This window comes from Euleptes europaea, chromosome 1 (genome assembly GCF_029931775.1).
Source record: "Euleptes europaea isolate rEulEur1 chromosome 1, rEulEur1.hap1, whole genome shotgun sequence".
In the NCBI taxonomy this organism is placed as follows: Eukaryota; Metazoa; Chordata; class Lepidosauria; order Squamata; family Sphaerodactylidae; genus Euleptes; species Euleptes europaea.
Window position 1 is genome coordinate 34,715,876 of NC_079312.1, and position 27,125 is coordinate 34,743,000.

General features: G+C 44.0%; 1 protein-coding gene across 4 annotated transcripts in view; it reads left to right on the forward strand.

Annotated features, from left to right (window-relative positions):
* Window positions 1-27,125, forward strand: part of PTPRG (protein tyrosine phosphatase receptor type G) — a 669,402-nt gene that overhangs the window by 426,899 nt on the left and 215,378 nt on the right. For all 4 annotated transcript variants that reach the window (XM_056855280.1, XM_056855289.1, XM_056855297.1 and 1 more), the window contains exon 5: window positions 24,743-24,838. In XM_056855280.1, the coding sequence (XP_056711258.1) occupies window positions 24,743-24,838 (96 nt within the window). The remainder of the gene's footprint in view (window positions 1-24,742; window positions 24,839-27,125) is intronic.

A 27,125-nucleotide genomic window follows, 5' to 3' on the forward strand; every position in this document is an offset into this window, starting at 1 on the left:
TGCTGTTACAACATAATCCTTCTTTCTGGGAACTCAGTCCTAAATAGTCTGAATACATAATTACATAACTGATGGATGCCCTTTTGAGGTTAATCCTTCATTCCTTACGAATACTCTTAGATTGACGAATTTTAATCACTACTGCACAGAACCTGGCAGTGGAGGATGTAACCTGCTTATTTTCCCCCAACGGAAGCTGGTTTCAGGTAGCCGGCTCAAGGTTGACTCAGCCTTCCATCCTTCCGAGGTCGGTAAAATGAGTACCCAGCTAGCTGGGGATAAAGGGAAGATGACTGGGGAAGGCACTGGCAAACCACCACGTAAAAAAAAAAAGTCTGCCTAGTAAACGTCGGGATGTGACGTCACCCCATGGGTCAGGAATGACCCGGTGCCTGCACAGGGGACCTTTACCTTTTAATTCCTAGAAAGAAAGACACCATCTTCCTTAATATTCTGTTTGGCTCCATGTAGAAGATATCAATGAAAATACATTGCAGTTTGAGAGGGAAGCATGAATATTTGTTTAAATGTTGTGTTTTATTACACCTAAAATATTTGTGATGCCTCCTCATCTATGATTCTTAAGTCTCTTCTTAATGTTTAATATACGATTCTTCCAGAATTTATTTTGATTTGATTTTCCCCCCTGCAATGTTGTATTATCCTCCTCAAGAGAATCAAGTACAGTAACAAATGTTACTTGCCAAAGTCCTGATTCATTTATCTCATTTCTGTTCCTTCCATGAAGCAGAACTGGAGAACATTTCCATTTATGGAAACCTAAATGAAATATCAGTCCTTTCACCAGAGTATTAGGGAATGTCCACAAAGAAGCTTTTGGCAGGCCTCAGGAACAGGCTTTTCAGTCTCTGGAAGCCATGTGGGAACCATGTGCAGCCTGTACCAGTCATCCTGTTCAAACAGCTACACCTGTGAGATTTCAAGAGGCATCTAGGAGGGGCTGTGGCTCAGTGGTAGAACATCTGCTTTGCATGCAGAAGGTCCCAGGTTCAATCCCCAGTATCTCTAGTTAAAGGGACTAGGCAAGTAGGTGATGTGAAAGACCTCTGCCTGAGACCCTGGAGAGCCGCTGTCCGTCTGAGTAGGCAATACTGACTCTGATGGATCAAGGGTCTCATTCAGTATAAGGCAGCTTCATGTGTTCATGTGAGGACCTGTCACACCTTCCCCCAGCTCTTTCCCCAAGTACTACTTCCTGCACTTACAGTTGGTGCTCAAGCACAAAATCACTATTAGCTCCCATGTGTTGAAATCTTACCACGCATTCGTAAGTCGCGCTGGCGGCCAGGACGAAAGACCTCTGGAGGCCGGCGAAGGCCTGCGCCGGCACAAGGGCCCACAGCGCCGGCGTCAAGGCAGCGTACGCCGGCGTTTGTGGCCCCAACACCGGCATGAAGGCTGGGACACCGACGGAGCCTTCCGCCAGCATCCGGACGGCGGCAAAGGCTGCAGTGGCGTCTCAGGAGGTGTTCCCGGGGTGTCACGACATCCGGGGAGGCGTTCCCGGGGCATCACGGCGCCGGCTTGGGGGCAGGGCCACCATTAGGTGGCCTCCTAAGCCGTTACAGCTTGGGAATGCCCCCCCTTTTTATTGTTGAGATACCATGCAACCCCTACGGTGGTTGCACGGATTTTTGGCACCAGGCGGAGGTTTCGGCAGGGCCAAAACCTCCTGAGGAGGCAGCGCGGCTGCATTGCCTCCTAAGCCTGGCACAGGCATTCCCCTCAGGAATGCATGGTAAACCTGCAACATGAAGGTGGGGAAGAACTCTAATGAGGCAAGGGTCATGTGGCATGTGTTTGTGGTTAGTCTGTGCATGTAGAGTAGGGCTCCCATTCGCCCCCCCAAAAAAAAATCCCAGCATTTCTATAACTGTGTCTCTCCAAAGCCTGGTCTTAGTGAAAATGCAAAAATATTTTTTGTGAGAGTTGCAAGACAGAAGTGATATTTTTTTCTGTTTAATTTTGTCAATATAATATAAACTATTGAAATCTTATTGAAATCTTATTTCCTTCAGGTAAATTATTTAAAAAGCAGAACGGAAGCCACAGTGAGTTTTCCGGCTGATCAAGGTCCAGTTCACACACTGAGGCTGCTAGTCTAAAAATGCTTTTCTGGGAGTAAGCCCCATTGAATAAAATGGGACTTACTTCATGCTCAGAGTTGGATCCAGTACAAAGATCATGCAAAGACTGCAGATCTTTCCTGTATTTCCCTTCCCACAGCAATCTTTTCCGACCCTCTGAAAAATTATTCCCTGGGATGCAGATCCCATGAGGCCATGTGGGTCAAGGCAGGAGGCTCTAGTGGGGTGTGGTAGGGGACCCTTCCTGCCTCTTCCATCAGCAGAGCCTTGCTGACAGCCGAGGAAGAAGGGAACAATTGCACACCCTTCCCCCCTCCACACTGCACTTAGCCAACCCATACAACTATTAATCCTTGCAGGTCCTGTGACTTGGAGAATAAACTTTCCTGGGGCTGGAAAGGTCGGCTGTGGGGAGAGGAAACTGGGAATGATTTTCAGCCCATCCATAGTCCTTTGCATAGATCCAACTCATTTTGTGGATTGGCCTTGATTTAATTTACGAGGTTACCGCTTTATCATACTGAGCTGCCATTTCCTCCAGGGAACTGATGTGGGAATCAGTCGAAATTATAGGAGAACTCCCAGACCCTGCCTGGAAGCTGGCAACCTACGCTGAACTAAATTGATTGGCACAACCAGTCTGCATATGGTTGGCTTCCATTTTTCCAACATCATTTCATCCATGGCTGAGGCATTTGTAACGTCCTAATTATTATCAAAGTCGGGAAAAGGTTCTAATTATATTTCTTCATCACTAATATTCCCCCTGCCCCATGCTGATGGGGGGCATAATGTGTTTTTAAATTGGTTTTTAATATTAGTTTTCATGTTTGTTGTTTTATCACACTGTTTTATGTTGTTGTTATCCGTCTTGGGTCCTGAGACGCTCAAGAGGAAAGTTGTCATTTAAATAAATAATAGGCCTCACCCCATTTGCTACAAGGTTTGGGACATAAAGTAGACATCCTCAGAGCATTCACAGAAAGGCCTAGTCGTGGTTGACCTTGCTGCTCCTGACTGTAGTGAATTACAGAATACATTCTAAAAGTAGGGTTGCCAACCTCCAGGTCGTAGGTGGAGATCTCCTGCTATTACAACTGATCTCCAGCCGATAGAGATCAGTTCACCTGAAGAAAATGGCCGCTTTGGCCATTGGACCCTATGGCATTGAAGTCCATCCCCTCTCCAAACCCCGCCCTCCTCAGGCTCCGCCCCAAAAACCTCCCACCAGTGGCGAAGAGGGACCTGGCAACCCTATCTAAAAGTCGAAATCCACTCTGGTATATTTTGATGGAGAAAATGGATTCATTCTACTCTCTTCTGAAACTTTTCATAGTAATAGTAGAATCTGTTTGGTTCTGCTCATTACTGTTCCAGTGATATATATGATGGTGACAGTTTGTAGGGAAGAGGCGTGTATAATACTTCTAACAGCGGCTCCGAGGGGAGGCTGGCACAGTTGATTGAAGTAATCGCATCACATAGCCTTGCTACATGGGCTCTTAGTGGCAAAAATGACTGAAGGGATTCTGGAAGCAATCACTCTGCCCACACCACCACAGTTACAGAAGGACTCCGGCAGAAATCATGCCAAGACAAATATGCAATGGTGAGACGCTGTGTCCCCCCCCCCCCATCCATCTGAACCAGTTGTAGATTTCTGAAGAGATTATGTGCGTGGGTTGTCTGGAGCATATCTGTCCTGATAGAATGCAGTCTATGGTTGATGCTAAGATTGTGATGGAACAGTCTGACCAGCAGGCCCTATTCCACCATGCTCTTCAAGGTTTTCCCAACACCTGGTCAGGCTTTTCTCTCTCTGTGTTCAGCTGCCGCCACCACCTGGCCTTTGTAGGAATTGCCCACTGGGAAGGCCAGGACTCACAGCTTTCCATCCCAGTTCCAAGGCCTTGCCTCTGTGTCTCCCGATATCCAGCGTCTGGTTATCACGAGGATGGCTTTCTGCCTTGTGCACCACTGGGGGGAGTAGCCACTCGCCAACCGGCTTCCCCTCCCCTTGTCAAAGTGTCCCAAATCATAAATATGCTGAGGCTATTTCTTATAATATGTTGGAATTAATTATGGATATTGTTCCACTAAACAAGACGGAATTATAAGAGTATCACCATCATTGGAGCATATTTTCCGTGTGTTGACATTATCCTGCAATTGGTATAACAGCTTTTCATCACATTGTTTGGCATATATTACAAAAATGTCTGCATGGTGGTTTACCTTGTACTTTGTTTATATACAGTAAGGTTTTTCCTCTTAAGTAGAAAAAAACACATATGTATCAAATATATTAAAAAGTGATTGCGTACTGAATAATTCCTTAACCAGTGTTGCACTACCTGGAGGTTGGCAACCCAATTTATCACTGAGCTATGAGTCTTCACTCTAGACAGAGTGAAGGTTCGTTTGTTACATTCAAAGAATGATCTCTGAGAACAGGCCTTGTTTCCCCCGCACAGCCTTTGTTTTCATAATCAGCAGCCAATGCAAACTGATTCATCCCTGCTTCGTCTTTCACATTATATATGCTGTATATTAAGAGAACGGTTTTATAGATCCATAGACAGAATACTTTTGTTCCAGGGTCAAAATGTGCACAACAGGATAAGAAGATATTGTTTATCTAAAAGAGAAATTAGTTTTGCTCCCATCCTCTCAGGCAAGTGGGAGGAGCTACTTATTTTTCAGTAATGCTCTCTGGCGCGCTTCTGTATAAGATGTCTGATAACAAGAGACAAAATTACTCTGTTCTTTATGCACTGAAGTGCTAAAGCCTAGACTACGATATTTATCATAATCTTTGTTACGTTTGTGAGTGATTTAATAGGCCTCAAAAAATTTCGTTTCTTAAGAGCAATGTGCTATTAAACTGAGGCAATATTTAGCAATTGGTACCGTCTCAAGAGGGTAATTACTCAAAAGCATGTATTTGAAAATTCATCTCTTGCTTGTTGTATAAATGTCTTCGGCACATGAAGTATTTAAGCTCTAAAGAGGCCTAGTGATGAAAGCTCCCATTTTACGACATTTAACATTATTGTGCGTTCCCATTAATAGCATTCATATTTAAGCCCCTGCCTCCACACTGTCTAAGTGACTCAAGAGACGCTGCCATTCCACACCTATTAGTGTCAGCTCTTCCAACTGTGGGGAAATTAATGTGTCATGTGTCCCAGTAAGTCACCAAGCATGAAAACATGTTGAATGGTTCAACAGAACCTTTTATAGAACCTACATTTGCCTCTCTCCTGGAATATGGCCCTGGTAAACATGGGTCAGAGGCAGATGTCCTTTTGCATAGATTGGTGGGCAAGGCAGCAGAGAAATTATTAAGAGATAATAGCAACACATTTCCCCACCTTCTTTTTGCTCTTCTTGAGAATGGACGTGATTTGATTCAAGTCAGAATGTTTATCTATAGATAGAACTGGTGTGAAGATGTGCCTCCCATTCCTAATCTCCTATAGACCTGTGAGGATGTGGCTTCTGTGTTGTTGTGACAGGATCGATTCTCTTCTAAGAATCCTTTCCCATTTAGAACTGCGGGGCAGCTCAAAGTGACCTTATCCTGCAGGTTGACACCAAATTGCAATGAGAAGCTGCTCATATTTGGCTCTACCAAATGCATAAATCCTCTAACTTCAGCCAGCTGACACAGATGGGTGGGGGGGGGGGAGTGCATTGTATTGCTAAGCAGAGGACATTTCCTCCTAACTCACCCCTGCACTGAATATGAACAACCGTTTTCTGGTACCTTAAAGGTCAGTTGTGGTGGCATGTATTTTCATGGGCAAGAAAGGATGAACCCAGATGGGCAGTGCTGAAAGTGGATAGCCATGTCTACTGGGTGTCTGTCTCCCACAGTTCCCTTGTGTTGTTGACTCCATTTTGTGTACTTGTCCACATTTCCAACAGAAGCAAGCCTAGGACCAGTTGGGATATACAGTGAGAGGTGTTACCCTCCTTAGGAAAACAATTACTTGGCCTAGATCACAATGGGTAGCCGTGTTAGTCTGTCTGTGGCCGCAGAAAACAGCAAGAGCCCAGTAGCACCTCAAAGGCTAACAAAATTTCTGGTAGGGTATGAGCTTTTGTGAGTCACAGCTCTGAAAAAGCGAGTTGTGACTCATGAAAGCTCATACCCTGCCAGAAATTTTGTTAGTCTTTAAGGTGCTATTGGACCCTTTCTCTTTGCAATTACTTGGCCTGTATTGCTGGGTTTCATACCTAAGTGTGAAACTCATTGTACAGATTCATCCTTAATTAAATAGTAAATATGTTTGCAGGAGGTGCATGAGAACATCTTCCATCGGAAGCTGTAATTGTGGGTCAGCTTATTTCATAATATAGCTATAAGGTGGGGTCCCTTTTGGAGCACAAATAGGCCAGCTGGTGTTTGTGGTAAAATTCTGGTAAGCTGAGAAGGTAGTTATATGCCAGAAAAGCAGTGTTGGATACACCTGGAAAAACAGAAGACAGTCTCCCTTTGTCAAGGATGTCCTTCAGCTGGGAGAATGCATTGCTTGCTGAGAAGGCTTTCAGAATTCTGCTCATTGAAGTAATAACCAGGGGGAAATCCAGGGGCAGCAGGGAGAATGACGACAGAGTCACAGGGCTGTGCTTTTCAGTTGTTCACAAAGATCATGTGATTACCCGGTCATTTGTGTCTCCTCAGAGTTTTTTTTTTTTTAAATCCCATGTACCTCTCAACTGAGCAATGCTGATCCTATGGCCTTAGGCAGTTCATGAGAGGGAGGGCATCTTGGCCATCTTCTGGGCATGGAGTAGGGGGTCATTGGGTGTGTGTGGGGGAGGTAGTTGTGAAATTCCTGCATTGTGCAAGGGATTGGCCTAGATGACCCTGGTGGTCCCTTCCAACTCTATGATTCTGTGAACTTGAATGATGAGTTCAATTGCAGCATTAATCACCTTGTCCATCTTGAATAGCTTTCATGAGAATTAAGCACAGGGATAAGATGAACTCAGCATTATATCTAGGATTGTCAACTCCAGCCTAGGAAATTCCTGGAGATTGGGCAGTAGTGCCTGAGAAGGGGGAAACTTACGGAAGGATTTCACCTGGAATCTTTGGTAAACCACACAGTCTTTACCAAGACTGCAGCTGTCATTTTCTCCAGGAGGACTGAACTCTGTTGTCTGGAGATCTGTTGTAATTCCAGGAGAACGCCAGGCCCCACCTTGACGTTGGCAACCCTGATTATAATTATCCTGTTACTATGCACCCTGAAGCCTGGGGGTAGGGCAGCCACTGGTAGAACTCAAAAATACAGAACCCTTCACCAGGCGCTCCTCTCTATCCCCCAAACCAATCATGTTGTGACCAGCACAGGCCAATATTTTTAACGAGGGTTGCATTTGCACACTGCGAATTACATTTTGATTTAATTAAATTAGCAGCAACAATCCTAAAGACTGTCAAGAATTAACATTAATTTGTTTTCATCATTGTGATTAAGTAGAAGGGAATATTCAGGCATACTGCCTTAAATATAACCAATGCAAGTCGAGGCCTGGGACCTTTTTCTCCCTTTCTGCAGTGGCTTCCTCTTTCTGTGAGCTCAGCTAGCAAGTGGTCTGTTGAGCTGGGTCTTTAGCTGGGACAACTCCCATACCTGAAGCCTGGTGGCTTTTCGTTAGAAAACCAATGGAATCTGGAATCTTGGGCGGGGGCTGCTGTTTAGCCCCAGCCAATCACTGCTTGTCTATCGTCACTGCTCCAAATCACCAGACCCACTCTGTTATACCCATATGTGAATGGCTAATAGAAATACACAGTGCAAAAATCTCTGTTTTAATTTTGGGTTCTGGTTTTCTCAAGGGTATTCTTTTAATTATGCGGGGACTTAACAGGGGGATATTTTTGGGCACAGTGTTCGGGTTCAGTAATTTCGGCACCGGAAGAGCATGCCCTGTAGGAAAACCCTCGCCTGACATTTAAAAGGAGCCCCCTTCCCCCAGCCATAGGGTTGCCACCCTCCAGGTACTGGGGGAAAGTATAGTAAAGGCTCTGTAAATGACACATGAACTCTTATTCTGTAAGCCAGTGAATTTAGTGACAACAGTGAAAATATTACATACATACAAAACTATTAAAGGAAACTTATAAAAATAACTATGAGTACAATGTGATGCAATACAAAAATATATTTTATAGGCTTATCACGTTCAATAACTGATCAGTCTCTTAGAATTTTATACTGTGCATAAGCTTGTTATTCCTTCAGGAACAGGGAGAAGGATGACGGACGATAGGTGGAGAGGAACGCCGTCCGGATGCTTTGCGTTTTCACTACCCCGTGGGCAGCTTCATCAGCTCTCCTTTCAATTGGAGTCTAAGCTCCTTCAATAAGTTACCAAATATATACAATCTCTCAGAAATTTGAAGTTTCACGCGCCTGCTAGGCTGCTCTGCTCTTAGCTGGCTCACTAGACTCAGACCATTAGGGTAGCCAACCGCCAGGTACTAGCTGGAGATCTTCTGCTATTACAACTGATCTCCAGCCGATAGAGATCACTTCACCTGGAGAAAATGGCCGCTTTGGCAATTGGACTCTATGGCATTGAAGTCCCTCCCCAAACAATGCCCTCCTCAGGCTTCGCCCCAATGACCGCCAATGGTTCCGTCCCTCCCGCCATTGGTGAAGAGGGACCTGGCAACCCTACCCAGCCCGTAAATATTTTAAAATTGAAAAGGGAAAGAAGGAATGCTTTGGCTCTTCACGGCCACATCTACCTTCTGTGGGAGGTGGAGAATGGCTGCCAGGCTGCTGAGCCAGCGTGTGGGCACCTGGCTGCTTACTGCAACCAGCCAGGGATTCCTGAGGTTTTGGAAACTTTTGACAGCCTCTGTGCCTTAAATGGCAGCTGATTCTGTTCTTGGTGGCCAGTGAGTTGCCTCTCAGCTGCCCTGTCAGAACACAATAGCTGCTCAGAACTCCTGGGTACAGAGCTCATTAAGCACACTGTTTTGAAATTTTCACGTGGAAACACATTAGGATGTTGGAGAGGAAATAACTTTCCTTTGAAAGTCCCAAATACAGTTCCATGTAAGCCTTACTGTTGTGATATAAACATGCGATCTATGGAAATACTCAAAAGAAAGTAAAAACCGCACGGAAGAAAACCCTGAACTTCTAACTTTGATATCCAACTTGAAAACACTTTTCTAAAGAACCTGGCAATCTGTTAGTCATTACCTGTGTTTTGAACTTCGGTGCCAGGCTTTTAATATATTTCAGGCTTCCTGAGCCACACAGTTCAATTTGTATGCAGGAGGCATGAATGTTGTTTGCTGTAATCTCAGGAGAAGATAAGCATGACATCTGGTTCACACCTGTGGTTTTAGGGATAAGAGTGTAGCTGCTTTATGTATTATTCAGGGCACTCTGTTGACACCTCGTGGAGTTTGGCTCCTCAGGCCCTTGATCCTTTCCTTTTTGTACTCATCTAAAGTAAACATGAAATACAGCAGCTTCCTCTTGGTAGACATTATAGGCTGAGTGTAAGCAGCTTCCGATGCTGAAAGACTGGCAATTAAGTATGCAAGCTGCTTTTCTGATTATACTGATAAGGTTTTGGGTACCTCATGTTTGAAGGAAGTTCAAGCTTAGGTGTACAGCTTTGTAGTCATTAGTGCTTAAGCCAAAGCAAACACATTTCGACTTGGGCTGAGCTATCCATTAATAGATGCAAGAATTTGGTTATGCGTGGAAAGGCAAAAGATTGGCCTGGTCAGAAAAGGAAACTCTGGAGTATAATCTCTCCTTTGGCTGCTTTGCTGAAATTTCCGACCCGTAGCTTAAAACAATAACTAAAGCCTGCTTGATGAGGGGCTTGAAATAGGGTTGCCAACCTCCAGGTAGTAGCCAGAGATCTCCTGCTATTACAAATTATCTCCAGCCGATAGAGATTAGTTCACCTGGAGTTCACTTTGGCAATTGGACTGTATGGCATTGAAGTCCCTCTGCTCCTTAAACCCCACCGTCCTCAGGCTGTGCCCCAAAAACCTACCGCCGGTGGTGAAGAGGGACCTGGCAACCCTAGCCTGAAATTATGTACTGTTCCTATCCTTTTTGGACTTGGGTATGACAGCTGAGTACTTGCTGCTCATTGAGAGTACCAATGGGTGTGTTTGCAGTCATATAACAATTGGGGACAGATTGCCCCTCCCCTGTTGGGTAGAAGCAGACTACCATAGATGCACACATGAGCATTTCACATCTGACCTGTGATGCACGTATTTTGTTCTTATGTGTTGTTACCCACTTCCTTCTTCCCTGTGTGGAGTTAAGATCCAGGAGCTTTTGAGTTTGATTTCCTTTGCATGAGAGTGTCATGGTGACTGAAGACTTTGTTTACAAGTATACACACAGAATATAAGTGAAGACAAATAGTCAAACCAATAATACAGCAGATTTACTACACCATACCTGATCCCGAGAGAGGGAAACCCTGCACCCCAACGCACTTCACTTTGAGACAATTAATTCCCTGTCTCTTCAAAACTGCTGTTGTTTCTTTGCATGTAACATACTCTCTCCCTTTTGCTGAGGGGTGACAACCTTCAAGCTCTAGAACAGAATCATAGAGTTGGAAGGGATCACCAGGGGCATCTAGTCCAACCCCCTGCACAATGCAGGAAATTCACAACTACCTCCCAGACACGCCCCCAGCGACCCCTACTCCATGCCCAGAAAGTGGCCAAAATGCCCTCCCTCTCATGATCTGCCTAAGGTCATAGCATCAGCATTGCTGACAGATGGCCATCTAGTCTCTGCTTAAAAACCTCCAGGGAAGAAGCACTTACCACCTCCCGAAGAAGCCTGTTCCACTGACGAACCGCTCTAACTGTTCGAAAATCTCTTTCAAGTATACAGTCCTGAGGAGATTATCTAAAAGTTAACTTCCATTGGGGAAACTGTGTCCACTGCTGTTCAAAAAATTAGCATTCTTTTTTTCAAAGTCCCTATCTTATGTTGCTTTAGGCAAAACCAACATAATAGAATCCTTCATAGTAAACATTCCCACTCTCTACAGAATCATACTAGAGTCCAACAAATAATCTACTGTGAAATGGCCATTGGTATTAAGTGGGTTAACTAGCATAATTTTCTTTCAAACAATCACACTAAATAAATATATTCTAATACACACTACAGCCACGTGTAACTTTTGAATGACACAGCCAGATGGACATCCTATATGAGAAATGCTGCTTTGTTAATGAGGAAGTTATCACTTAGCATATATTTAGGATTGGATTGTAAATAACTTGGGGGGGGGGAGAGAGCTGGAAACGATTACTCTGATTGGGAGCTTAGATGTTAGATTCTTTTGTTTTGATTTTTAACTCTTTTTGTCGTAGAGAATATCCCTTGACTAGTTTTAAATTTTAAGAAAGAAAAGTAGAAATATTTGTGAGTAGGGTGATGGTACTTTCTGATCTTTATGATATTTGACTCCTGCAAATGAGCCATTTGATGCAGTTGCTGATGCAGTACAGGATTTCTGTCTGGAGCAAACTTTGGAGGAGGAGTGGGGGGGAGAGCTTTCCTGTAGCCTTCTAGTTCATTAGGTCATGAAATGGCATGGCTTTGCGTGGCAATTTCATCACAGATGTACGTGGTATAGATTATGGCGGTGATTCAACAGTCCGCAAATGTTGCGGCAACGCCATAATTTAGCCTGCATATATCTGTAATGAACTCACCATGCAGAGTCATGTCATTTCATGAACTGATGGGCTAGAACACTGCAGGAAAATATTTTTGTCGTCTTTTCACTTCCAGCGTGATTGCTCTGCTTGGGACATATCAAAGTGTACACCACACCCTTTAACCACTTACTGTGGAATTCTCCTTCTGAAACAAATTAAATTCGCTTCCCTGTAGGGTTTGGCTGAGTTTTTATTTGTATGTAACATGCTAGAGCCCCTTGGCGCAGAGTGGTAAGCTGCAGTACTGCAGTCCAAGCTCTGCTCACGAGCTGAGTTCGATCCTGACGGAAGTCGGTTTCAGGTAGCCGGCTCAAGGTTGACTCAGCCTTCCATCCTTCCGAGGTCGGTAAAATGAGTACCCAGCTTGCTGGGGGTAAAGGGAAGACGACTGGGGAAGGCACTGGCAAACTACCCCGTAATCAAAGTCTGCCTAGTAAACGTCGGGATGTGGCGTCACCCCATGGGTTAGGAATGACCCGGTGCTTGCACAGGGGACCTTTACCTTTAACATGCTAGATCAATTCAGACAAAGTAAACAAATGAACCTCAGAAGGCTTGGAGAACTCCAGCTAGTACCTGGAGGTTGAGCAACCAAAATTAACACCACTGTACTGCTACCACAGGTTAGGAAATTAGCACAGGACTGGCTGAAATAACTACTGGATAACAATCTAGTAAACAAGTGTATGAAAGTGCATAAAGTGAAATAAATAAATATATACAACAATATCTTAGACAGTCCAAATGGTACTATTTTCAAATATTCAATGTAGATCAAGCTGGAACGCTTCTTCAAAGATGAATGGTGAGGGGGACGATCGTTTCATTTCTTCTTCAGCCCCATTTTTATTGGAATCATTTCACATGCAAATATCCATATACAGGAATTCAATTATTTTCACTTCCCCTATGGGGATGAAAGTAGCAACTTATGTATAATGGCAATATCAAGTTCCATGCAGGATACAAGCTAAACAAAGTCAGCCCTGGTTACTACTCAGATGGGAAACTGCCAAGAAAGTCCAGGGTTACTATGCAGAGGCAGGCAATGGCAAACCACCTCTGTTCACCTCTTGCCTTGCAAATCCCCACACGGGTTCACAAGGCTGCACCGTGACAGCACTTCCTACCACCACCGCAGAAGAAGGGAACGGCTTATGGGCATCCTTCAAATGGGTACTAGTGGGGATGAAGGGGGCAAGGCTGCTTTTTCTGTTCATGTACTCTGAGCCAGAGAATCCTTTCTTTACCACTGTAGGGTGGCTAAAGAAAACTTACCAGGAAATGTTTATCCAGTCATCTGTTCATCCTTCAGCAACAGCTTTATGCCTCATGACTATTCATTTTCTTTGGTGGTTATTGTTGGACAGCCTCCTTCTTGTGGAAAAGCATTGCTACCGGTAGCTGCTATTTCAAAATCATCTTCTGGGCTATGCTGTTGTCTGCAAATGGCAGATAAAAGGACCAAATCCAGATCGACAGCATGTTCCACCATGGTTTTCCCTTTTTTTTTATCACAGCCCTGAAATAGCTGGCAGAAGTGCACATGCAGAATTCAATTACATTTTGACCCATTACATTATTTATTAGAGACACTTCGTCTGCCTTTTGGATTACTGTCTTATCAGGACTGAAATGGTTATTCTGTCAGATACAGACGACGGAGATACAATGACCGCACAATCCAAAAATGAATAACTCTTCCCACAGACTTGTTTCTCTGTAATTGCTCATACAATCTGCACTGCAGCAGACAATGATCCTTTCAGAATTTTGCCAGTATCACCTCACAGTCGATTTAAAATTTGTGAATAACATTTCTACTTGATGCAGTGGTAGCCAAACCATCCCCATATGCCGTACAAGGCCTGGATCTAGGGTTGTCAGCCTGGCACTGGCAAATGCTGGGAAATTTTGGGGGCGCTACCTGTAGAAGGTAGAGTGTCAGAGGGGTGCAACATCACTCCAAAGTTCCAGGTGATGCTCTTGGAATATTCCCAGTCTCTGTGGTAAATACCATAGAGACTGGGGGAATTCCTGAAGCTTTATGGAGGGCGTGGCGCCACTTCAGAGCAGTGGTTTGGAGTATGTGGCATCACCCAGAAACAATGTCACATCCTTTCCGAACTCTACCCTTCCCAGACATCAACCTCAAAATCTTCCGGCATTAGCTGGGCCAGCGCTGGCTGTCCTACTCATATCCACTTTGATCTGGATGATACAAATTTTGCAGTAAAATCTCAGAAGGTAGTGGTGGTAAAAATTCTGTCTCTTCCAAGCCACATACAGCCATCTTCAAAAGGTCAAGCGCTGCATTATGGTTATTCTGCTGCCTTTCCATAATGCCCTTTCTTTTCTGGATTTTCGACAATTCAAGGCCTTGCATGGTAAAAGCTGTTATCTGTCATGCAAGTCTATCCACTGAGGATAGGGAGTGAACTACGAAAACAGAAAATGTATGTGATGTCTTGAAATTCAAATTAGTTTTGTTTAACTGATGGCCTTCTGGGGTTTCCCTTACAAAACTAGAGATGCAGGTAATATTAAGACATAATTCTCTCATTCGGCGCAAAAGAGAATTTTAACAGCCTTTGAATTTGAAATCATTCTTTTAAGAAAAGGCTAGAGTTTTTTTTTCCCCCATCAGGAGCGTTTAAATGTTTTAGCTAAGGGCATAACTAGATGATATGGCGACCGTGGGGAGAACATGGAACAGTGCAGCCATTTCACCTTGGGATTTCTGTTGCTTTAAACATTGGGCCATGAGGGCCCAATCCTGCTCAGGACCACAGCGCAAAGGAGGGGCTTCTCTCCTCCTGCAGTGTTTTTCAAGACCCCAAATTCCCCAGGGGGTTGGGCTCTTGAAAAACTTCGTCGGGGGTGGGAAGAGCCCCACTTCTCCTCACGCTTCGATCGTGACCAGTTGTGCCCTGAGTGTTCTGTGGCCAGGCCCTGGAGTCTTTGAGTGTCTGCGTTCCAGTAAACATTTTGTCCTCTTCTTGACATTTTAGGAAAAGGTGTGTCCTTCAAAGAGAAGCCTATTAATGCCAAGCAAGACTTGGCATTTAATAAGGATAAAGAATTCAAAGAAACCTGAGCGTTTCCCCTTGAAATGGAAAATGAGTCTGGTTGGCCGCTATGACTCTGAGTTGCTCCTGAAACTCTGTGCCTCCTTCCTAATTGCCAGCGCGTTGAGTTTTCAGAACACTTGCAGCGTCTTGGAATGTGATATGAACTGGCTTTCCTCAGGAAGGCAATATTATTTGTGGGCTTGGCATGCCTGAGGATGTTTGTTTCCTGGCAGGAAAGTCTCTCTGTGTCTGCCGAGCACCAGAATTGTGCCTTGAGAAGGTTTGTTGAGGACATCTAACAATTGCTTCTGAAAATGGTGAGGCTGTAGCAAGTTAATCTTAAGACTTCTGTTTGCTTTGTCTCCTACACCACACCCTAGGGTCAGGGCATATTTTTTAAAAAAATAAAATGATAGTTTTTAAATTTATACTTTGGGGGGGAAAAACCCCCACTTTTGAGTGTTTCCGTTTGTTATTTATTCTCTTGGATAGAGACTTCACATTTAGGGTTGCCACCCTTCAGATGGTGGCTGGAGATCTCCCAGGATTATAACTGATCTCCAGGCGACAGATCAGTCCACCTGGAGAAAATGGCCACACTGAAAGGTGGACTCTATGGCATTATATCCCGCTGAAGTCCCTCCCCTCCCTAAACCCCACCCTCCTCAGTCTCCACCCCCAAAATCTCCAGGTATTTCCTAACCCGGAGCTGGCAACCCTGTGCACATTTAACTGTTTTGAAGGATGTTTAAAGGAGATTAAGTGGGAAAACAATGCTCTGAGCCCATATTCTGTGTGTTCAGTTTATCTTCTTTGAGTACTTTTACTCATTAGACAATATAGGTTTCAGTTCATGAAAGCACGTACCACTATATACCATGTTTGCTAAGTCTTTAAGGTACCACAACATTCTTGTTCATTTTGTTTTCTAAATTTGGATGTATTGTAAGACACGCAAAACATGAAAAGGCAAAAGCAGAGTGAAAATGTAAATTTCTAGTGAGAATAACCACAACACTATAATTCACAGCTCTTCTATGTTTTCAAATAGAAGACTTATTGCAGATTTCGTGTTGGTTTTGAATGATTTATAAGGTTTTACTTGTGGCACAGTGTTCGCAATCTATGTTGTCATGGAAATTCTATTGAATTTATAGTTCCATTTATCCAAAACGATTTTCCAGACTTCATTTTATGGTGAATCATATGGTTGTAACTGAGTACAAAGCAATTTTGGGAAAAAAAGTTTCATGTTATAGAAAGCATAAACATTGAGGCAGTTAGCTTCATATTACGGAAATAGAAATGAACGCAACATACAGCTTCTTTAGTGCTGAATTCAGGTGTTGAACAGCAACTTTCTCTGTGTTTTAAACGCTAAAGCATTGTGTTTTTTAATGGGTGTGTGTGTGTGTGGATGGTTTTTAGTCCCACCCTTCTCCTTGGACTATGGGGTTGTATATATGACTCTCCTCCCTTCATTCTGTCCTCACAACAACCCTGTGAGGTAGGTTAGGATGAGAGTTAATGTCACTGGTCCAAGGTCACCCAGTGAGTTTCATGGCAGGAGGCTGCATTTGAACACAGGACTCCCCATTCCTAGTCTACCACTCCAAAGCTACAAATATTTTAATTAATAAAACACCATCCTGGCTCTCTGTTTTTGCAAACTCTTACATGGGATTGTCTTTTTATTTGTTTAGATAGTTATACCCTGCTTTCCTACCTGGTGGGGATCCAAAATAGCTTGTTCTCCCCTTCCTCCATTTTATCCTTACAACAGCAACCCTGTGAAGTAGGTTAGGCTAAGAGCAAGTGAGTTTCCCAAAGTCATCCAGCATACTTCTGTGGCAGAGTGAGGTTCTAAACCCGGTTCTTTCAGATCCTAGTTTGACATTTTAATCACACTGGCTCTGACAAGATGTTTCTCTCTATGGGGATATCAGTGTACCATAGGAGAGGGGAATAATCTGGGGATGTGTAGTTTGGCATGTCTCCATCTGCCCACATGCCTGCCGCTGTTTTGACTGAGGTCTACCATTTCAATAGAATGGGACCTGAGCGCCTGTGTTGTCCTGATGTTAACCCAAGTTTATTACACTGTGAACCATGCTTAATAAGACCATTGAACCAAAGCAAAAAAAAAAAAAACAAAAAAAACCCTAGGCCACTGCACGTTTTTTTTAAAAAATTTTAATTTAACTTAAAATTGTCACATCAAAACATCATAAAATACATAGAAAAAACTAAGTGAATAATAAGAACCCCCATAAACTCCCATCTAGGCTACATAACCAACTCTCAAAAAGGGCAAAACAGGCAACAAAAGGACCAACATCCCCCATTAATACTGTCAAGACCATCGTAAAGGTTGTGCGGTAGTTCAGTGTCTTTGACAAAAGAAAAACCTAAAAACAGAAATATAACACCTGGATACCAAGGTGATTTCAAATGGAAATTACCTCCGTCACTAAGCACTCTACAGCCCCCATAATCCATAGTCAAAATAAAGTTCCCCTGTTCTGCCAATCTTTCTCATAAGCAGCCATCATGAGTTTAAAAATCCAAGACACTCAAATGTACAAATTGTTGAAATTCCTATGAACATGTAAAGCTGCATTATGTCACAGCAAGCATTGGCCTATCCAGTGCAGTAATATCTGCTCCAGTGGGCAGCAGCTGTCCAACATTGCGGACAAGGTCTTTCCCGGCCTGCTAACTGAATTCTGTTTTAACTGGAGGTGCCCGGGATTGAACCTGGAACCTTACACATGTAGAAATAAGCTCTGGGCCCCTCCACCTACCTTGCACACCTGCATTTCTAAAACTGGTCCGATAATCTGGGCTGTCATGCTATTTCCAGCACAAATTGAACGAGAGCTTCAGAATTATGTGATGTTGCTAGGGTGCAATTTGGGAAGCTGGCCAGAAGAGAAGAAGAAGAGTTGGTTTTTATATGCCGACTTTCTCTACCACTTAAGGCAGAATCAAACGGGCTTACAATCACCTTTCCCTTTCCCTCCCCACAACAGACACCCTGTGAGGGAGTTGAGGCTGAGAGAGCTGAGACTAGCCCAAGGTCACCCAGCTGGCTTCCTGTGTAGGAGTGGGGAAACAAATCCAGTTCACCAGATTAGCGTCCGCAGCTCATGTGGAGGAGTGGGGAATCAAACCCGGTTCTCCAGATCAGACTCCACTGCTCCAAACCACTGCTCTTAGCCACTACACCACGCTGGCTTTTGCTGCATCCTGCATGGCAGACTACCAGCACACACTCAGACTGTATGCCAGAATGCTCTGCAAAAATGCGGAAACTCTGGGGGCAGTCTCGGGATCTCGTTTTACAGAGCAGAACTGGGAGAAAGAAGGCACCACACTGCCTGTCAGTGGCTTCCAGTTAAGCTTGCCATCATAATTGTTCCTGGAGTTATACCTGGGGATTCTGGGAGATCCTGTAGCATGATAGGAGCAGAGGCCCCCGGGGTAAGGCTGGCATCTCATGGTCCTTGGATCTGGCAAGACCTCCCATAATTGCAGTTCCAAAGTTTTCCCGAGTTCTCACAGTGACAAAAGAGTCTGAGGTCAAATGAACACATGGGCACATAAAGCTGCCTTCTACTGAATCAGACCCTCGGTCCATCAAAGTCAGTATTGTCTACTCAGACCTGCAGCAGCTCTCCAGGGTCTCAGGCAGACCCTGTGGTGGGTTCTGTCTGTGGTGGGTTCCCCCTCATCTTCTGATAGGGTTGCCAACCTCCAGGTAATTAGGGTTGCCAACCTCCAGGTATTAGGTGGAGATCTCCTGCTATTACAACCCATCTCCAGCTGATAGAGATCAGTTCACCTGGAGAAAATGGCCACTTTGGCAATTGGACTCTATGGCATTGAAGTCCCGCCCCTCCCCAACCCCCCCTTCTCAGGCTCCACCCCATAAACCTCCTGCTGGTGGCAAAGAGGGACCTGGCAGCCCTATCTTCTGAGGAGGCTTCCACATGACAGGTTCATTGAAGCTGGCAGTTTTGACAGTTTCCTGTCATAGTTGTTGAACTTCCTGGTGCCTTAAATAAAGGTAATACCCAAGATGTGGGGAAACCTTTTCCTTATTCCTCCCTGTATACATGTAAAGGAATTGTTATACAAAGTAGCAACTTCCCCCCCCCCTCCTAGATAATGCAAGGTTTTGCTTCTCCTTAATTTAGGATTTAATCACTCTCAAAAAAGATGCCCAACTCTGTGAGGTATTGTGGCCCAAAAGACCAAGAACTCTAATTCAGTCAGCCTTTTTGGGTGTTCCCCCTCCCTTAAATTTGTTTTGGAAATGGTTGCAAACGCATGTTGGCATTTTTATTTATTTCTTTGTTTTCCCAGCTACGAGTAATCAAATGCACTGCGATAAAACTCTGAATTCCCTAAATATTTTGCCATGCTTCCTTCGTGAAGAAATTAGTTCCATGGATAGGGAGGCTTTGCATGCAATTTGGTTCCGAGTAAGAGATTTCACATCCAGCTGGAAATGGCGGCTGAGAATAATTCCTTCTCACACTGCAGCTGAGAGAGGTAATAATAATTAAAGATTAGCCTGTTCAATAGTTAGCTCCACTGAATCAAAGCAAATCATTCAGAGTATTTTCTTCACTTTTTCTGTGCTTGGACTCCTCAGCCTTGTATTCTACCCCTTCCCCCAAAATATTCTGGCTCTCTAACAGCTTTCTTAACTATTTTCTATGCAGTCTAGCTCTCTTGGGAAAATTCACTGCCCTAAAAACCATGTAGATTTTCAAAATCTAAATGATGTCAGACTTTCTTGGTACAGAGGGAAATTGATGGATAAATGACAAAACTAAATTGCTGCTTCTTGGTCCCTCAAACACTCTGGAATTCCTAATTCCACAGGGATATTTTTGTACATGCTAAATAAGAAACAGTTAATGGTAGGAGACCAAACACACATTCAATAGTATTTTGCTTTACTATTTCCCCAAGCAGTAGGATTCTTCTGGGCAACCTTTTATGGGCCGTTTCCTTGTGAAAAGAGAATGGAAGATGACATGGGAGCCCTTTGAGACATGTTCTTTATTTATAAATGTGTACGTTAAGTAGGTAGGCTGACCGTCTGAGTCTTGACACAGCATCAGTTCCCCCCCCCCAAAAAAAATACTTCTCACAATGGGACAGCCACTTTTGAAAGAGGAGCTGGCTATCGACAGCCATGCCCCCAGATCATGTTTCTAATCACTTGTAAAAATTAACCTCACTGTGGGTTGGGGCTATAAATAGAGGAGTCCCCCAAAGATATCCACTGTGGTGTTGTGATTAGAGTGGCAGGCTGCTATCTGGCAAACCTGGGTTCAAGTTTCTACTCAGCCATGAAGTTCACTGAGTGACCTTGGGCCAGTCATCCTCTCCTAGCCATGGTATCTATAAGTCTCTCCTCCAACACCACATTTCAAATGAATCAACTTTCTTCCTGTCATCTTTCTTCATTGAAATGCATAGTACAGCACAACGAAAATCCTAACTGCCTGTGTGTATCTTAGGGTTGCCAGGTCCCTCTTTGCCACCGGCGGGAGGTTTTTGAGGCAGAGCCTGAGGAGGGTGGGGTTTGGGGAGTGGAGGGACTTCAATGCCATAGAGTCCAATTGCCAAAGAGGCCATTTTCTCCAGGTGAACTGATCTCTATCGGCTGGAGATCAGTTGTTATAGCAGGAGATTTGTAGTACCAGGAGGTTGGCAGCCTTAGTATATCTGTATTCCAGTGGGATCAAAGGTGATGAGGACTACTAGGGCAGGGGTGTTGACCTCAATTGTTACGAGGGCCGGATATGACATAAATGTCACTTGGTCGGGCCAGGCCAGGCCTTGCCACCCTAGATCGAGAACAGGGTGGTGGTGGCTGCCTTGTCTGGCTCGCAGGCCGGATAAGAGCTCTTAAGAGGCTAGATGCGGCCTGCAGGTCTTATGTTTGACACCCCTGTCCTAGGGAAAAGATCTTGGCAAATTGGTCTACAGCTCATTGACAATGTCAATCCCATTCAGGCTTTTTAGTTCAAAGCATGACTAAAGGGGGCACAATAGAAACCTTTTCCCTTACATAGTGCTTGGGAAATACCTGGAGATTTTGGGGGTGGAGCCTGAGGAGGGCAAAGTTTGGAGGGGGGAGGGACTTCAGTGTCATAGAGTCCAATTGCCAAAGCAGCCATTTTCTCCAGGGGAATTTATCTCGGCTGGAGATCAGTTGTAATAGCGGAGATCTCCAGCCACCCCATGGAAGTTTGGCAACCCTAGGGATGAAGCCAGTGAAAAGGAGTTAATATTTCACACAACTCATAGTTAATGTACAGAATTCCCCACCACAGGATGTAGTGGTTTCCTCTGGTTTAGATTTCTTTTTAAAATTCATGAATTCTCTGGATGTAAAAAAAATGTATTGTGCAGCTAGAATTTTTTGTTTCTAGCAGTTTTTTGTTAGAACTGTTTTTCCTAATTGTGATTATTGATGTTTTCACTGTCAAAATTATGCTTTTCTCATCTTCATGGTGGCAGACCACCATGAGACCATATGCAGGGCTGGTTAACATTAGACAGGGTTTTTAAAAAAAATAAAATGTAAATAAATTAAATGCATTGCTTTTGAGATTTGAAATATTAGGAGCGTCCTGAAAGAGTATCCTGACAGTCCTAGAAATGTCCTTGCAAATGGATACTGTGACCCAGAGACTTGAAAATTGAATTAATCTGTCTCTTCAGTAATGACCTGGTCCTTACACAGGGAACTACCTTTACCTTTTATTTGGCTCTTTGCATATAACAAATGCATAGAATCAGCAGAGTGGGAAATCACAATTCGCATTCAGTTGCTTCTGTCATCCACACACTGATTCTTTGCATTCCTTGTATGAAAAAGGCTGCTAATGGGAATATCAGAGTTGTGAAAGGCTGCTGGTCTCGCAGTTCTTCTTTTTTGTACATTTCAGTAGCTAGGTCTCTGGCTTGTAGCCTACCCCAAGCACCTTGCCTGGTGTTGCCAGGTCCTCAGCATCCCAAACCCTGGGCTTCATGGGGTGGGGCCTGATGATAACCTCATGGAATAGCCATGCTAAGGTACTTCCACACTAGGGCCGCCAGATACCGCCTAGTAAACATTGAGATGTGACGTCACCCCATGGGTCAGTAATGACCCGGTTAGGGTTGCCAGGTCCCTCTTCATCATCGGCGGGAGGTTTTTGAGGAGGAACCTAAAGAGGGTGGGGTTTGGGGAGGGGAGGGACTTCAATGCTGTAGAGTCTAATTACCAAAGCAGCCATTTTCTCCAGGTGAACTGATCTCTATCGGCTGGTGATCAGTTGTAATAGCAGCTAGTACCTGGAGGTACTAGTGCTTTTACCATTTTTTTAATTGAGGTGAGAAGGAGCTGTAATGCATAAAAATGAAAGAATGTTTGGCTTAAGGGCCTTTACCAAAGACCACTGAGAGGAAAGAGTAATTCCCGAGTCTGCTGATTCTCAAACCAGAGTCCATCAACCAAACCACACTATCAATTTACTGTGCTTTTCACAGCAGGACCAGCATAGCCCCTCTTTTGGAAAATGTCAGTAATGATTATGAAGCCTCTCTGTTCAGAGTGCTGGAAAAAGTCGCTTCCCATGTGGATAGAGGAATGATATTGAACTGCAGGTGCTGCCGGCACTCCCAGGATTTGTAAGTGTAGGAACAGTTGATGCGCAGGTGTTGGTTATGCGGCACAGAAGGCCATCCGCCTGTTGCTGCCCGTGTGCACGGCCCTAATTTGCAGTGCATTTCTGTTAATAAATCAGGATGGCTCCTGCAGGAAAGCAGATGGAGTTAAACAGTTCCTTGATGGCTTTCGTATTCGTGAAAGCAATATATCACTGTAGCTCAGTGATGTGGTTCCCCAGCAGCGATTGTGCGTGGCTGCTGCTTTGCACAAATATCCCGTCTTTTTTTTCTGTTTGTGGCTCTCTTTCCCCCCCCCCCTGTTCACCACAGGGATGGAACTAAAATGTGGCTTAGGGTTGCCAACCTCCAGGTACTAGCTGGAGATCTCCTGTGATTACGACTGGTCTCCAGCCGACAGAGTTCAGTTCACCTGGAGAAAATGGCCACTTTGGCAATTGGACTCTGTGGCATTGAAGTCCCTCCCCTCCCTAAAGCCCACCCTCCCCGGGCTCTGCCCCAAAAACCTCCCATTGGTGGCAAAGAGGGACCTGGCAATCCTAGTGATGCTTAACTACTTCTGGAGACATGATGACTAAATATTTGGAATCATTGTAAGTGTTGCGGTATTTCAGTGGCACTGTATCTTTTGAAAAGTTCGAAATATCAAATTTCCTTCTGAAAGTCCTAAACTTTATTTTGATAGTTCTTAAAAATATATATACATATTTGTGCAGCCTGCCATACGGACAACCCAGGCTGAAGAATCTGTTAGGGCCTACTTAGGATATTTTACAGAGGTCTTGCTCTGGGGGTCCCCATCTTCTCAGGAGAGAATGGGTGGAGATTAGAGATGGGTAAACCAATCAAAGGAGCTCCGTGGCGCAGAGTGGTAAGCTGCAGTACTGCAGTCCAAGCTCTGCTGACGACCTGAGTTCGATCCCGACGGAAGTTGGTTTCAGGTAGCCGGCTCAAGGTTGACTCAGCCTTCCATCCTTCTGAGGTCGGTAAAATGAGTACCCAGGGGTAAAGGGAAGATGACTGGGGAAGGCACTGGCAAACCACTCCATAAACAAAGTCTGCCTAGGAAACGTCGGGACTTCAATGCCATAGAGTCCAATTGCCAAAGCTGCTATTTTCTCCAGGTGAACTGATCTCTGTTGGCTGGAGATCAGTTGCAATAGCAGGAGATCTCCAGCTAGTACCTGGAGGTTGGCAACCCTATTCTTGGCTGAGAGAGGCTTTGAACCTGTCTCTCCCACATCCTAATCCAACCACTGTACTGCATGGACTTCTGCAGTATTGTGGTTTATGACATGGGTGACACTGTGTTTCTTTTTTATTTTAAGCTAGATTTCTTAATATTTAGCAGGCTATTTGTTTTTTTATTGTTAAAATTATGAATAGTTATTTTAACTATTGTTTTCTAAACATTTTATATTGTTGTTATCCACCATGAGCCCGGTCTGTGCTGGGAAAGGGTGGGACAGAAGTCGAATCAAACAGACAAACTACTGTGAGAGCTTTTTAGCTGGGTGTGTTTGGGCCAGTCACACACTCTTAGCCTAACTTACCTCACAGGGTTGTTGTGGGGATAAAATGTAAAAGAGGTGAATGTTACAAGCCCCTTTGGGGTTCCCATTGGGGAAAACGTAGGGTATAAATGAATTTAAATAAAAACAAATACATACATTTTCAGGAACAGGGGATACTCATACGTGTACAAATCTGGCTGTGCGCATCCCTCATCACACACATCCTTACAAGCTGGAGACTTTCTTTTATTACATGTGCCGGTGTTGCTAAGCCAGCAGCCAGAATCATGAGGAGTACTGGATCTGTCTCAGAAACCTACAAAAGGATTTGCGAGGTTCTGTAACGTTTTGTCCTTGATTCCTTTCATGAATGGATACTAGAGCTTTGCTAAAAGTTCCATGTCTTTATTTTGATGGATAACTTTGTAACATATTTCACAGTATAAACAATTTTAGCTACTAGAAAGTAGGGAAGAGAAGAAGTGTCAGACACAAACTGTTGCCCAGGTTCTACCTAGAGTAAGCTTCATGAGGAGAGATGTAATCTTGGGTCTTCCTGGTTTTGTCTTTCTCAACATGACTTTGTATTTCAATTTCCCACAGATGCAGATGTATTTCTACAATCCCGATGACTTTGACAGCTTTGGGAGCGCTATCCAAGAGAAAAGAATCATCGTGGCCATGGCTGTGTTCTTTCAAGTAAGTTAGGCAGCGGCCTGAACTCTTTTAGCTAAGATGGAGCAAAGTCTTGTTGTTATTGTTGATTTTATTTGTACTGTTATTGTTATAATTATTCATGGAATTGTTTCTGGCTTAATGGATGCATCTGTTTTCTCATTTGCACCTGTCTAAGTGAAGGATATTTCACCTTGTCTTCCGCATGATTTAAAATGTAAATAAGTGTGTTTAGAAACATAACGAAAATCTTTGCATGAATTATTCTGATTTTTATAGCTCCTTGACTGGAGCACAAATTGGAGAACACATTTATCATAGAACTTACCTTGCTACTGAAGCACGTTGCTCAGGTTCTTGGAATATTAACGGGCAAGTTAGGCTGTAGGAGAACTTTAAATTCAGGTGCATCATGCCAGCATATTCATCAATATCTTCAGTCAGTTCTACGGTTCTCCCTTCCTTCTTTCCTTGCTTTTCTGTAGCAGCGTCTGATTATAAATTGTTGTGGAAGCTAAATTTCTCAAGGAAATAAAGTTTTCCAACTCGGTGGATTTATGGAGCCCCCTTTTTTATATCAACTCCATTTTTGCAGGGATATGAATGTTCCGTTAGCTCATTTGCAGGTTCAGCACACCTGAGGACTCGCGGTACTTTGCAGGGGCCGCTGCTTATGATGGCTGACAGGTCAAGTCAAATTGAACTGGTGTTCAGCTCCTTTGTCTCATTATATTGGAGAAATGGTTTTCCTTTTCTGAGCAAAAGGATAAATTGAGGTGAAAGTGATGGTCCAACCTTATTCCAGTAACCTGTCACAAGTACGTACACACACGCTGTGCCTTTCAGCATAGGCAGGTTTCAAGCGTTTGGGAAATTGCAAATTTGTTATTGTTTTTTTGTTACATGTCTGTGTGGGTGTATGTGTATTCTGTACTATTTAAGCGTAGACATTACATTTGGGGGGGACCCCAAATTAACTGAAGTCTTACTATATTTCCAGTGCAGTCTTAAGCAGAGTTACATCCTTCTAAATTTACTGAAATCAGTAGGCTTAGAAAGGTAAAATTCTGTGTAGTGTTAAATTATAAAGCAACTCCACACCGGTCAAATAAAGGCACTGTATGACAACACAAATCTAGTTTTCTAAAGGTTCGTAGGCTTTGGTAAGAGCTTTCTATCTATCTTATCAGATCGAGTTTTGGGGAAGAGAGGTTTTGGGGAAGAAGGAAATTGACACCAGGAAACACATCAGTAGGTACCCTGGCACCCATTAATACCACATTGCAGATTTCTTCTTCGCAATACGCAAGAGTGAGTTGCTGCCTCCAAGTCTGCCTTGAGTCTCTGTGAGAAAGGTGGACTAAAACAGAAGTGTTTCTGTGTAGGAAAAAGGACGAAGCCTCCACTTTAGATCAGGGTGTATATATTAACGTTTTGGTGCATGGACACACTGTAGGAAGCCATAGCCTTCACTTTTACATGCTCATCCTGGTTGAGCACATGTTGAACACATGAAGCTGCCTTCTACTGAATCAGACCCTTGGTCCATCAAAGTCGGTATTGTCTGCTCAGACTGGCAGCGGCTCTCCAGGGTCTCCAGCAGGGGTCTTTCACATCACCTACCTGCCTAGTCCCTTTAACTGGCGATGGGAGGGATTGAACCTTGGACCTTCTGCATGCCAAGCAGATGCTCTACAAACTGAGCCATAGCCCCTCCCTTTCTGTGCTGTTTACTGCTGTGTATGGAGTTATTTGTTGCTCCTGTCCTAACCTGGATAACCCAGGCTAGCCTGACCTCGTGAGGTCTCAGAAGCTAAGCAGGATCAGCCTTGATTAATATTTGGATGGGAGACCACCAAGGAAGTCCAGGGTTGCTAAGCAGAGGCAGGCAATAGCAAACCACCTCTAACGTCTCTTGTCTTGAAAACCTTACGGGGGTCGCCATAAGTCAGCTGCAACTTGATGGCATTTTACACAAACGCGTGCATACACACACATTGTAGGCTGTCAGAGCTTGCAGCAGTTCAGGGGCAAATGTGCACTTAGAACAGAGTCTTCACTGGGACTGCCACAGAGTTTCTGTTCAGTAGATTTGAAGCAAGGTAATGATGGGTTACACATGGACTGCTTTCTCCCTTTTGTCAGGAGAGTAGACCTGACTCTCCAGCTCAAAAATGTGGCTTTAATGTTATTTTTTAAATTCATTTAGACCAGATGCTATTAAAAATAAACCACTTGACATTAAACTGAGCATTTTAACAGCCGAGAAGATAATTGGCCAAATTAATTAGGTCATGGATAGTGAAGGAGA